At 65.9% G+C, this 12,364-nt stretch overlaps 1 protein-coding gene across 1 annotated transcript; it reads right to left on the bottom strand.

The window, feature by feature from the left end:
- Positions 1–624: 624 nt before the first annotated feature.
- LAT2 (linker for activation of T cells family member 2) lies at positions 625–9,843 on the bottom strand. The gene is made up of 13 exons (XM_062180140.1): positions 9,796–9,843; positions 7,232–7,342; positions 6,855–6,894; positions 6,125–6,168; positions 5,908–5,968; positions 5,667–5,704; positions 5,380–5,415; positions 5,259–5,295; positions 4,894–4,949; positions 4,565–4,627; positions 4,083–4,151; positions 3,759–3,870; positions 625–1,770 (listed from the first exon to the last, which is right to left on the bottom strand). The coding sequence occupies exons 2-12, from the start codon at positions 7,323–7,325 to the stop codon at positions 3,776–3,778; spliced, it is 633 nt and encodes a 210-aa protein (XP_062036124.1). The 5' UTR covers positions 7,326–7,342; positions 9,796–9,843; the 3' UTR covers positions 625–1,770; positions 3,759–3,775.
- Between the last annotated feature and the right edge of the window lie 2,521 nt (positions 9,844–12,364).

Below are 12,364 nucleotides of genomic sequence, written 5' to 3' on the forward strand. Positions count from 1 at the left end.
TTCGTACGCCGGTTCACTCCCCAAACGGCTGCAACAGCCAAGGCTGGACCAAGCCGCAGCCAGGAGCCTGGAGCTCCATCCGGGTCTCCCACGCTGGTGCAGGGGCCCAAGCACTTGGGCCGTCTTCCGCTGCTTCCCCAGGCCATCAGCAGGGAGCTGGCCTGGAAGCAGAGCTGGGACTCAGACCTGCGCCCTGATACTGGCTGCTGGGTCACCGGCGGCGGTGGCTTAACCTGCTGCACCACAGCACTGCCCCCTCCCCAGCGCCTTTTAAGCTCTTGTCGGAGCCCTGGCAGCAGGGAGGCAGGACCTGTGGGCTGTCCTGTGACTGGTCGCCCAGGCCACAGGGACATCCGCATGGCTCCCAGGGGACTGTTTGGGTTAGGGCCTCGGAGGGGGCAGACAGAAGCTGCAAGGTGTATGATGCGGGCCTTCTCGCCCCTGGGTGCTGTCCCCGTGACCCCTGGGAGGTGCAGGTGAGGAGCACCAGGCCCGGGCAGGTGTGGGGTTCCCACCGCTGCGGCAGCTGATGCAGGACTCCTCTCTGGGGATGACTGGAGACCCCTGAGCCCCCACACACACCCCTGCTCGGGCTCGAGTCATGCTAGAAGCCTTTTTCTTTTTTAGTGTTCCGGTTTTATTTGAAAGGCAGAGTGACAGGTCTTCCATCCTCTGGTTCCCTCCCCAAATGGCCACAACAACCAGGCCGGGGGCCAGGCCAAAGCCAGGAGCCAAGGATCTGTTTCCCATGCGGGGGGCAGGGACCGGTACTTGGGCCACCATCAGATGTGGCTTAGCCGGCTGTGCCACAACACCGGCCCCGCGGTGGAGGCTCCTGTCTCCGTGTGAGCTCGGGGCATCAGGCCTGGAGTGACAGGTGGCCAGCACTTGGCTTTTAGGCGCATCTTTGGATGGATTTCATAGAGAAGGGATCTGTGGCACCCCTTAGGGAAGAGGGCTGGGCTCCAGGCACACGCTCCTGCCCGCAGCACGGCCCCTGGCCGCAAACCTTGACCCTGATCTCGCGGGGTTTCTAGCGGAAGGAAACAGGGCAACACCACTGCCACGGGAGAATCTTCAGGTTAGGCTGCGGTTGGTGACGCTCGGAGACTTAGTCCCCTGCCTGGTATTTCCACCGCACAGGCACGCTACAGCCAGCTGTGTGGCCCGGAAGTCCCTGTCCCTGAAATGGGGGAGCCACAGCCCCCTGGTGGAGGAGACCCCCAGGGTGTGTGTGTGTGTGTGTTTGCCCGCCTGTCTTTGCGAGCCCTGGCACCCCACAAGTGGCCAAGGCGATGCGGTTGATGGCCTACACAAGCCAAGACTTCTATGGCAGAGGGAAGCTGGGTGCCCCTCGCGCACGTGGTGGGGACAGGCTGGTAATGCTTCGTGAGACAGGTCACCCTGAAATGCAGAATACTGAATACACTTCTGCCTGTATAAATTAACTGAGCTTAAGGACCATGGGGAGAAAAACCCAGCCACCAACAGGAGTAAGGGGTTTGGGAGCCAGGGCCAGGGGGGACACAGGGCCCAGTGCGTATGGTGTCAGACACAGGCGGGGGCGGGGGGCAGTGCGCCCCAAGTCCTGGGGGGTCCCAGCGTCACAGGGGCTGGGTTCTCTCTGTACCAGGTGCCCGCCTCGCCTCGCCCCCGGGGGTGGCTCCAATCAGGGTGGAGGTTCCACGTGCACCTGCCCGTTCCCGTCTCAGATGTGGCCATGGTGGGGGCCCGAAGGTCTGTGCTTTCTTGGGCTCCGGCCCTGGGCTCCTGCGGCATAAAGGAAGAGTTTGTTATAAGGGCAACATTGGCCTTGACGGATCCTTCCTGGGGGAACCTGAGCAGCTGGTTTGGGGCCAGCATTCAGCTGTCTCCCTGCGCTCCGGCTGAAAACCAGAGCCACCTGGCAAACAGCCCATAATCCAGACACTTCCGCTTTGCCTTTGAAAAGCTGCCTGAGGTGGGCGGGCACCTGACCTGGCATGAGGGCACTGGTGAGGACACCCGCCTCCCACACAGCAGGGCACCTGGGTTCCAGCCTCCTGCCTCCAGCTGCCCGCTGGTGCATGCCCAGGGAGCACTTGGCTCCCTGCCACCCACGTCAGGGACCTGGGTCCTGGTTCCCAGTAGCGCTGGTGCAGACATTTGGGGAATAGATCGGTGGGGAGAGGCTAGCCCCATCTCTGCATCTCAAATAAATGGTTCATTAAAAAGAAATGCTCTGTGCAGCAGTCAAGACCCTGCCCGGTGGGGCCAGCATTGCAGCGTGGCAGCTAAAGCCCCGGCCTGCAGCACCAGCATCCCAGCGCCGGTTCGAGTCCCGGCTGCTCCACTTTTGATCCAGCTCCCTGTTAATGCACCTGGGGGAGCAGCGGAAGATGGCCCAAATGCTTGGGTCCCTGCTACCTACGAGGGAGACCTGGAAGGAGCTCCTGGCTCCGGGCTGTTGCGGCCATTTGGGGAGTGAGTGAACCAGCAGATAAAAGCTCTCTCTTGCCCTCTCTCTCGCTCTCGCTCTCTCTGCCTTTTAAATAAAATGCAAATTTAAAAAGGTGGAGCCTTGGCATTTAACCCGCGCCCACCCGTCTGTGTACGGGAGTCACCCCTAGGTGACAGAACACGCAGACAGCCTGAGATCCAGGCAAACGGCCGTCGTCCTGAGCAACGGGAATGGTGGTTGTGTGTGTTCACTGCAGCTGCGCTGACCACAGGCCAGCGCCTCCGACCACAGGGGCCACGGCAGCATTCAGTGCTGTGCTCAGCACATGGCCAAGTTCAAGTTCTCCTTTTCAGCAATGTCTGGAAAAGCCCGCAGGCACGGAGGACAGGTTGCAAGCTGCCCACCCCGCGGCTTCCACCACCATCATGACCCACCCTGGGCTCAGAGAGCAGCTGGTGCCCGGGTCCTCCCTGGCTTCGCGGTGAGGCCACGCTGGCCTGCGTCCCGCAGGCAGCAGGGGTAAGGAGCCTCGAATCCGCAGCAGGACCCCAGCAGGCCCGCCCGCCTGGCCCACCTCCCTGTGGGGCTGCCCCCACCTGGGGCTCGGGGCAGTGCCCTCTGCCTGGCTGCCTTTCCCCCGAGATGGCGTGAGGAAGGGAGCTCCGTAAAGGGCTCCCCTTGCCCTGCCCTCACCCCCTTGCCCCCTTCCCCGCCACGAGACCCATCAGCAGGGAAACCCCCTGCCCGCCGCCTCGCCTGTCGCATTTCTGTTTCCTGTCCTGCCCATGTGTGAGTTCTAAGGAGCCAGAGACTTTGAGGTCCCTGACCCCGGCCCCGGCCCTAGCAGGTGCCCGGTGAATGCAGGTGCCCACTGGGTGCCAGGCCGTGGCCGTGGCCTGGGCAGCCACGCCTGACTGCCCCCTCTTCCGCTTGCTTTAAGTGTGACCCTAAGAAGGGTGGGTGTGTGAGCCCGGAGCACCAGCCTGGCCTGCCATTGTCACAGCACGGTCCCCTCCCAGCCCCCCTGGCCTGTCTGTCCCCAGCCTGCCCTGGCTTCCTGCAGGCCCACTGCATCCCATCGCAGGCAGCAAAGCAAGCACTCGGGTTCTGGGAGCTTCTGCCGCTTGCCCAAGTCTCACCCCGGGATTCCCCAGCTGCAGGGGCCCCCAGCCCACAGGTGGGTGAAGGGGTGGCTGGGGAAGATTGCCCCCTTCTGAGAAGCAGCCTCCCACCCACACCCACCATGGTCCCTCCAGCGGGCTCTCTGCCCCCTCCCTGTGGGGGGCTCGGCCCAGAGCAGCTGGAGCGGGCGCTGTACCTTCCTTCCGGGCTCGCCTAGGCTCTGGGTGCCGCCGCGTCCTGGTTCACATAGTCCGGTTCCCCGCTGTCCTCGTCGGGACTCCCCACCGGGAGGGGAGCCGCTGCTTGCTCTGGGGAGCAGCGGGCAGACGGGAGGTCACTGCCCCCTCCCCAGGGCCCACAGGAAATAGCCACACGGGGTGGGAGCAGGCCGCGGTGTGCCTGTCCCGTGTCTGGGGTTTGCCTGTGCCACGGCGCCTGCCCTGGGTGGGAGCCCCGGCAGAGGTCACAGCCGCGCCCAGACCCCGCCCAGCACCCAGGCCGGCCCCTCCCAGCCACGTACCCATGATCCTCCGGGACTCCTGCCACTGGTGGATGGACGCCGAGTTCTGATAGTCCTCTGAGTCCTCGCCTGCAAGGAGGCCACGTGGGCGGGGCTGGAGGCGGGGCCTGGCCGGGTCTCGGGGCCAGCGGGGGCGGGGCTGGAGGCGGGGCCTGCCGGGTCTCAGGGCCGGCGGGGCGGGGCTGGAGGCGGGGCCTGCCGGGTCTCAGGGCCGGCGGGGCGGGGCTGGAGGCGGGGCCTGCCGGGTCTCAGGGCCGGCGGGGGCGTGGCTGGAGGCGGGGCCTGCCGGGTCTCAGGGCCAGCGGAGGCGGGGAGGGGGTCGGGGCTGGGGGGAGGCAGGGAGAGACGCCCTGGGGTGCTAGGAGCTGATGGGGCTCCTCCCAGAACACTTGGGCCGTGGGGACCTTGGTTTTCACGCGTGTAGCTGAGCCCGGCCCAGCTCGCGTGCCCGGGGCCGGGGGGGGGGGCAGAGGCGCGCTCACCTAACTCAGGCGTCCTCTGCTTGCAGACGAGCACGTTCTCGTAGGAGCCGGCGTCGTCGTCCTCTGCCCGAGAGAGGGGCGGGGCCGGCCGGGCTGGGGGCGGGGCCTGGCTCCTCCTCCTCCCGCTGCCCTGCGCCCCTGGCCCTCCGCACCCCCGGACCGTGAGGACAGGGGCCCGGCCCCCAACCTGGCCCTGCCTGCCGCTCTGCCCAAACCACCCAGTGGTGCAGGTGCACCCAGTCTTGTGCCCTGCATTCTCCCGGGGCCCGCACTGCGACCCTGCCCCCGTGTCACCCGCTCCCTGTCCACCCTCCCCGGCGTCGCCTCACCTTCCTGGGGCCGCGGGAGCTGCCCCCAGTTGCAATAGTCGGCGGTAATGGGGCGTCTGGCCAGGAAAACACACAGCTCAGGCTGCCGGGCAGGCCTGCCTGGGGCTCCGAGAGACCAGGGCTGCCCCGTGGGGGCCCCCTCGGTTCTCCCCTCCCACTCCCGCCCTCTCCACTTCCCTGGACCCCTGAGCCACCCTAGGGCCGTGCCTCCTTGCTGGGTGACCGAAGGGGACAGCTCCCGGGGGCTGTCACAGGTGGCATCTCCCTCTCCAGGGCCCCTCCCCCAGAGCAGGGCGGGACTGCGGCCCAGGGTGGGAAGGGGCGTGGCAGGGGCGGGTGGGGGCCCGGGGGAGAAGGGCACTCACAGGGACAGGGACGCGGCCTCTGACTCTGCTCTGCCCTCTGCAGGGGGAGGTGGGAGTTAGGCTGAGACCCTGGGCCTTGGGCCCTGCCGCAGGCCCCAGCCCCCCGCCGCAGCCGACCTACCTTTGCTCGAGTCCTGGTACCTGGGGGATGCAGGTTCTGGAAGAAAAGCCCGGCTCACCACTCCCCTCTCCCCACCCCTCTGGCAACCCCACAGCCAGCCCAGGTGTTTCCAACACGCACCTGTCGGGTGCTCTTGGGCCCCTCTGCAGGGGGTGTGTCTGTGCGTGTGCGAGAGTGGCCCACAGCCATAGCTCGCGCCTCCCCTGGCCCCCAGGCCTCCCCTGCTCTGCACCTGCCCCAGCCCAGCCCCAGCCAGGCTGGCCCAGCTCCTGCCCCGAGTCACTCACCCTCAAGGCTGGGCGAGAACTCCAGTAGCTTGTCTTTCCTGCAGGGTGGGGGCAGGGGGGCTGAAGTGGGGGGGAGGGCGTGGAAGAGGGGTCCCGGCTGCAGCCCCACCCAGCTGGTGGGCCCCTAAGTTCAGCCTGGGGCCTGGCCGGGGAGTGGGGGCTGGGCCTGGGCTCAGGGTACCTTCCCGCTTTGCTTCCTGTTTGGGACCTAACATGGGGTTGGGGGGGGGCTCCGTCCTACCTTGTGGACGCCTGGTCAGGGCCCGTGTCCCCCGGGGGCCTGGCCCATACCGGCCTGACCACTGCAAAGCGGAGGGCGGGAGTCAGTGGCGGTGGAGGGTGGGGGGAGCCAGCCCAGCAGCATGGCCCAGGCCTGGCCCACTCAGGCTTGGGGGGAGGGGAGACAGAGGGTACTTTGGTGGGGACCCAGCCCGCCCCCTAGCCCTCCAGGCACTCACAGGAATAGGTTCGGGCCACGGCAAAGCTCTGGGCAGTCTCTTGCCTGCAAACACACGGGGCTGTGCTGAGCCGAGGCCTGGCCGCCCGCAGCCCAGGACACAGGGGACAGGGACAGGGAGGTGGCTGAGGGGACAGGGTGACTGTGAGGAGGGGCTGCTGCCTGTGGCCTCACACCCAGTGCCCTGATGCCCCACCCCGTTCCCTGGGCCACTCCTCTGCCCCCAGACCCTCCCCTGATCACAGGACCTGTGGGGGGGGGGTCTCTGGTCCCTGGAGATCGGCAGGGAGGTGGGAGTGTCTGTGGGCTGGGCTGCAGCCCTGAGATTCTAGGGCCTGAGGGTGGAGGTGGCGGCTCCGGGACCCAGCAGTGAGGGGGTTGGGGATGATTCCAGCCCAGGGGCGGTCCCCTCCCTCCACCTGCCCCGCCCCATCCCCACTCCCAGGGAGTGTTTGCATCCCGCTTTGTGCCAGGGTCCCTGTCCCCTTCCTCCCCTGGTGGGCACCCCAGGCCTGGGTTCAGAGGTCAAGGACACAGGAGCCTGGACCCACAGGGACGCCCTTGGGCAAGGGGGCAGGGGGAGAGAGGCTGTCCCACACAGCCCAGGCGTCCCCGTCTCCCAGAACCCTCGTTGACCCAAGGCTGGCTGGGGCAGGACCTAGGCGAGCTGGGGACCCGGTAGAACACGGTGACAGGGAGGTGCGGATGAAGGGGACATTGAGGCAACTCACAGACTCCTCTGCTGGTAGATTTTCTCCAGCCTCTTGGGCTCTGCAAGAACAGGTCTGGGTCAGCAGGCGTCCTGGGGCCCACCTCGGCTCCCCTCTCTGCAGGTCTCAAGCAGGACCTGGGGGCCGAAGTGCCCCTCCCCCACCGCCATGTTGCAAGCTAGAAGCCACAGGCAGTCCTGCCCCCCAGTCCTTGCTCCCAGCCCCAGACGCTACACTGAACCCTGCAAAACCGAAGCCCCCTCCCCATGAGCCAGACCCACTCTCCTTGGGGACAGCCACACTCCACCCCTCCAAACAGGCTGCACCAACCACAGCCCAGGAGGCCTCAGGGCACAGGTTGCTGTGGCTCCGTCCATCCCACCCCAGGCCTGCGTTACCTGAGTGGGAGCAGCGCACACACAGGCCGGCCGCCAGCAGCAGCAGCAGCAGCAGCGCCGCCCCCAGCCACAGCAGCTCCGTCTGGCTGCTCATGTTCCCCACCTGGAACGCTGCAGGGGGAGGGGGCTGTGAGCAGGGGCCGCCCCTCCCCCACTCCAGCCCAGCCCCACTGGGCCTCAGGGCTGCTGCCTTCTCTCCCTGCTCCTGGGACCTGCCTGATCCAGCACCCCACAGACCCTGGGCCATCATCATGTTTGGACCCTGGCTGCCGATCCTCCAACCTCTCTGGGCTTGGCCAATCCCGGGGTCGTCCCATGTCTCACCCTGGAGCCGTGAGTCAGTGGGAACAAGTGAGTCCCGGCCCTGTGACTGGCACGCCCCGCACCAGCCAGGGTGATGCCCTGCAGGGTGCAGCTCTCCCCCACCCCCGCCTCTGGGCCCTGCCCCCTGCTGCCCCTGCCCCTGTCTGTCTCCCACTGTGGGAGCCCCTGGTCTTGGAGGGCGGTCTCCTGGGCCAAATACTGCCTGTGCCCCAGAGCCTCAGTGGTCTCATCTGTGAAATGGGCCTGCCCAGTGCTGCTCTGTGGGGAGGGCCAGGTGTTGGGGGGCAGCGGTGAGGACCCCACGTCAGGGCACCAGGGTGCCGGTTCCAGCTTGGCTCCTGATTGGTCAGTGGGCACCCTGGGAGGCAGCTGGATGGCTCAAGCGGTGGGGCACCCACCCAACCACGTGGGAGACTTGGACTGGATTCTCAGCTTCTGGCTTGGCCTGGCCCAGCCCCGGCCGTTGCGGCCATCTGGGGAGTGAACCAGCGGTTGGAAGACCTCTCTGTGTCTCCCTCCCTCTCTGTGTCTCCCTCCCTCTCTGTGTAACTAAACAAAAAGCCCACAAACCTTGGGCTGCACACACACCCACGACACACGCGACAGCCCCAGCCCGGCCCCGTCTGCCCGAGACGCGTGGCTGTGCCAGGGGCCCGGCGGCCGATCTGGCTGCCTTCCTGGGGCAGGGCCACTTCCTGGTGCCCTGGGACGGGCAGAACCCGCCCAGCGCTGGGGCAGGCCCTCCCACTTCTGTGAGGCAGGGGGAGCGGGGACAGTCACCCTGCGGGTTTGTCACGTGAGGCCAGCGCTGAGATCCTCTGGCTGGCCCTGGGGCTTGCAGAGCAGGTGCAAACGCACGGTTCGCCTCCCCTGCCAGGTCCCATGCCCGTGCCCCGACGGCCTCCCAGCCCACCGAGGCAGCAAAGGCAGCTCAGAGAGGTGCATGCCGTGCCCAGGGTCACACAGCGAGCAAGGCACAAAGCTGAGAGTCAGACCACGACAGGCGACCCCAAACGCCAGGCTCCTTCACCCCCTTTTGACATGGAGTTTAAAAACTACATGCAGTATTTTAAAGAGAGAGGCTAGCTTGGGCCCGGCACTGGCTGTGGTACAGCAGGGTAAAGCCTCCGTCTGCAGCGCAGGCATCCCCTATGAGTGTGGATTCGAGTCCCGGCTGCTCCACTTCCTATCCAGCTCTCTGCTAATGCGCCTGGGAAAGCAGCAGAAGATGGCCCAAGTGCTTGGGGCCCTGCACCCGCGTGGGAGACCCGGATGAAGCTCCTGGCTCCTGGCTCCAGCCTGACCCAACCTCTCTCTCTGTCTCTCTCTCTCTTCCTCCATCATCTGCCTTTCAAATAAATAAAGAAATCGAGAGAGAGAGAGAGAGAGAAACCTTAAGGACACTCACACGCTTGATCTATCTCCTCGGAGTCTCTCCCTCTGTTTCTGGGCCGCGGAGCACGGTGGGGGTGGCGGGAGAAGGGGGTGGCCCAGTGGCCCTGAGCAGGCCCCAGGGGGCAGGCAGGGCGAGGTAGGGCGGGGCCAGAGGCCACCACAGAGGGGAGGCTCCGAAGGCCGAAATAGCACACCGGGAAGTGGGCAGTTTTCTTATGAACAAGGTTTGCACAAGGCCCACTGTGGGAGCGCCCTCGGGCGACAGGAGCCCCCCGCCCCAGGAGGACCCTTGGGGACCATTCTGTCCCATCTGCTGCAGTTGGGGAAACTGAGGCCGAGTGGGGCACAGGGAGAGAGGCCACCATGGCTTAGAGCCCTGGGCGCTGCCTGGGGGCCCGACTCTGGCTCCGATGGTCTCGGGCCTTCCCTAGGCTGGCGGCGGTGCTGTGAGGGCCAGGGGAGGTGGCAGGTGGCACGGCGGTCTGGACCCTCAGGCCCAGGTGGGAGGACAGATGGGGGGAGAAGCAGAGGCCAGCGAGGGCCACCTGTCCACAGACACCCCCTCAGCCCCCGCCCCGGCCAGCGCCAGGGATGGCTCCTTCCACCCGGCCTGGGCCCACGCTGGGGAGGTCGAGACCCATTTTACAGATGAAAAAAGTGAGGCTCCAGAGCCTGGGTGGCTGCTGGCCTGGGCTCCCACCCGCCCCTCACGGGTCTCAGGCAGGGGGAGGGGGAGGCTGGGGTCTTCCCAGGGCTGAGGATGGAGCCCCTCCCTGGCCGCCCCAGCCACCAGCTGCTCCTGCGGGGTCTGCTGGGGGCCCCGCGCCCCCCTGGGGAAGGCTCACCTGAGACTCAGGGGCCGCTCTCTGCGGCCGGCGCATCCCGAGCCCACGCACCTGCCCCGGGGGTCGCCAGCGCCACGCGCGCACACACACACACACTAGCAGGCAGCGGCCAGGCGGCTGCGGCAACTTCCTGTTCCCCCTCACACATCCGCTGTGTTGCCGGACAGGCTCGGGGACGAACAGGGGGTGACAGAGAGCTGTGAGGGCGGGGACAGGCGCGCAGGGACCAGAGGAACGGCCGCCACACACACACACACACACACACACACGGTGACACAGAGAGGCGGGCAGGGGAGGCACAGACGGGATGGCGCTGTGGCGCAGCAGGTTAGGCTGCTGCCTGTGACGCCGGGATCCCGCCTCCGAGCGCCAGTTCGAGTCCCGGCTGCTCCGCTTGTGATCCAGCTCCCTGCTCGTGCACCTGGGAGGCAGGGCCGGCTCAAGTGCTTGGGCCCCTGCCCCTCATGTAGGGGCCCCGGATGGAGTTCAGCCACCTGGCTTTGCCCTGGATCTTGGGGGCATCTGGGGAGTGAAGAGACACACACAGAGGACACGGGGCACAGGTGAACAGGGACAGAGATGCCCCAGGGGACTGGTGAGTAAGGAGATGGAAGGAGGGGCCAACAGCCGGGGGTAGGGGGCAATAGCGGCGACAGCAGGAGCCCTCGTCTGGGAGCTGGAGCCCTTCCCCACCTGGCACAGGTGACTCCTGGAGGGGAGGGGCATCGAGGACAGCACAGGGCACTGGCCTGCACCTGCCCAGCGGCGGCCCCACCAGGTGTACAGCGTGGCTGGGACCACCTCCCCCCTCCCTTGCACGGGTGACCCCGGAGCTCCGGATGCCCTGGCAACCTGGGAGAGGCCAGCCGCTGCAGGTCCAGGAAACCACAGGAAGGGGCCGGTGCACAGGGCCCTGTGGGTCTGGGGGTGGCGGACACCTGCCCGGGAAGCCAGGAGAGTAGGGCTCCGTGTGTTCCAGGAGCCAGAACCCCTCAGGCCTGGGATCTGCCCTTAGGGACCCCCTCTCCACCCTAGCCCAGGGCTGGGCTCAGCCTTTGTCCCGGTGGCTGACCTGGGCTGCCCGCTTCTGCCCCCTGGTGGAGGAAGAAGGTAGCACAGCTCAGGGGCGGGCTCTGTAAACCCCTGTGGGTGCGGCTGTTGGGAGCTGGGCTGCCCTCATCTACTGAAGCCAGCGCCCCCTGGCTCCCAGCCCGGGCGTGGCACCGCCACACAGCCCGTCCCCTGGAGCAGTGCCGGGGGCAAGGACCACAGTACAAGCCAGGGGACAGATTGAGCGGCCGGAGGCCCCGCCCTTTTGAATAATTTTGCATTCCCTCCAGTTCTACTTTATTTCTAGGCCTCTAGTCAGTTGTCAAGCAAATCTAGGCAGGGGGCTGGGGTCGTGGGGCAGCGAGATAAACCTCCACCTGCAGCACCGCCATCCATGTGAGCGCTGGTGCGAGTCCCGGCTGCTCCGTTTCCGGTCCAGCTCCTTGCTAATGCGCCTGGGAAAGCAGCAGAAGACGGGCCAAGCAGATGGAAGACCTCTCTCTCTGCCTCTCTGTAACGCTGCCTTTCAAATAAATAAATCTGAAAAATAAAGTAAAAAAGCAAGACACCGAGCGTGTAACGGAAGAGCTCGGAGAACCTGCATCCCAGGTGTCAGGGTCTCGCGGGCTTTCATTCTATCTGAGAGGCAGAGAGATGCGCTGGGCCACTCCCCAGATGTCGCAACCACCAGGGCTGGGCCGGGCCAAGCCACTTAGTCCAGAACTGGGTCTGGGTGTCTCACGGGGGCAGCAGAGACCTGGTCCCTAAGTCATTGCTAGCTGCCTCCTGGGCTGTGCACAACCCGGAACTTTTTTTTTTTTTTTAAAGCCATTCACTCCCCCAACCCCCATTTTTAAAAAGATTTTATTTATTCGAAAGGTGGAATTGCAGAGGTGAAGAGAGAGAGAGAGAGGTTTTTCATCCACTGGTTCACTCCTCAAATGGCCGTCACAGCTGGGTCGATTCGAAGCCAGGAGCCAGGAGCTTCTTCCGGGTCTCCCACGCAGGTGCAGGGGCCCAAGGACTTGGCCATCTCCCACTGCTTTCCCAGGCCACAGCAGAGCTGGATCGGAGCACATTCATCCCGAGTGCGCGATGTGCATGGGACGTCCAGCGATTCCCAGGAGGCCTGGGCTGTTTATACAGCCTCTGGCCGGGCAAGCTGCTTCCCCACTTCCCGTGACAGCCAGCAAGGAGCTCACAACACCCACCTGTCTCCCACAGGGACCCAAAAACCAGTCGGGGCTCTTTCCCACGCTGGGTCGTGCACCTTGGTGAGCCAGCGCACGTTGGTAGGCAACTGAGGCAGCCAGCAGGAGGCTGTACTCCAGGTTCATGGTCATCAGAGCCCAGCTCCCCTCCTCTCCCCCACGACAGACACCTCCTGGCCTCACTGCCCTTCCTGTCTCCTGCCCCGAGAGACCTCTGGGAAGTGCCAGCCTTCTGGGGAGGCGGCTGCCGCTTCTGCCGCTGCCACTCCATGTGGTGATCCAGCTCCCTGCAATGCACCCCAAGGCGG

Source organism: Lepus europaeus, chromosome 21 (assembly GCF_033115175.1).
Source record: "Lepus europaeus isolate LE1 chromosome 21, mLepTim1.pri, whole genome shotgun sequence".
In the NCBI taxonomy this organism is placed as follows: domain Eukaryota; kingdom Metazoa; phylum Chordata; class Mammalia; order Lagomorpha; family Leporidae; genus Lepus; species Lepus europaeus.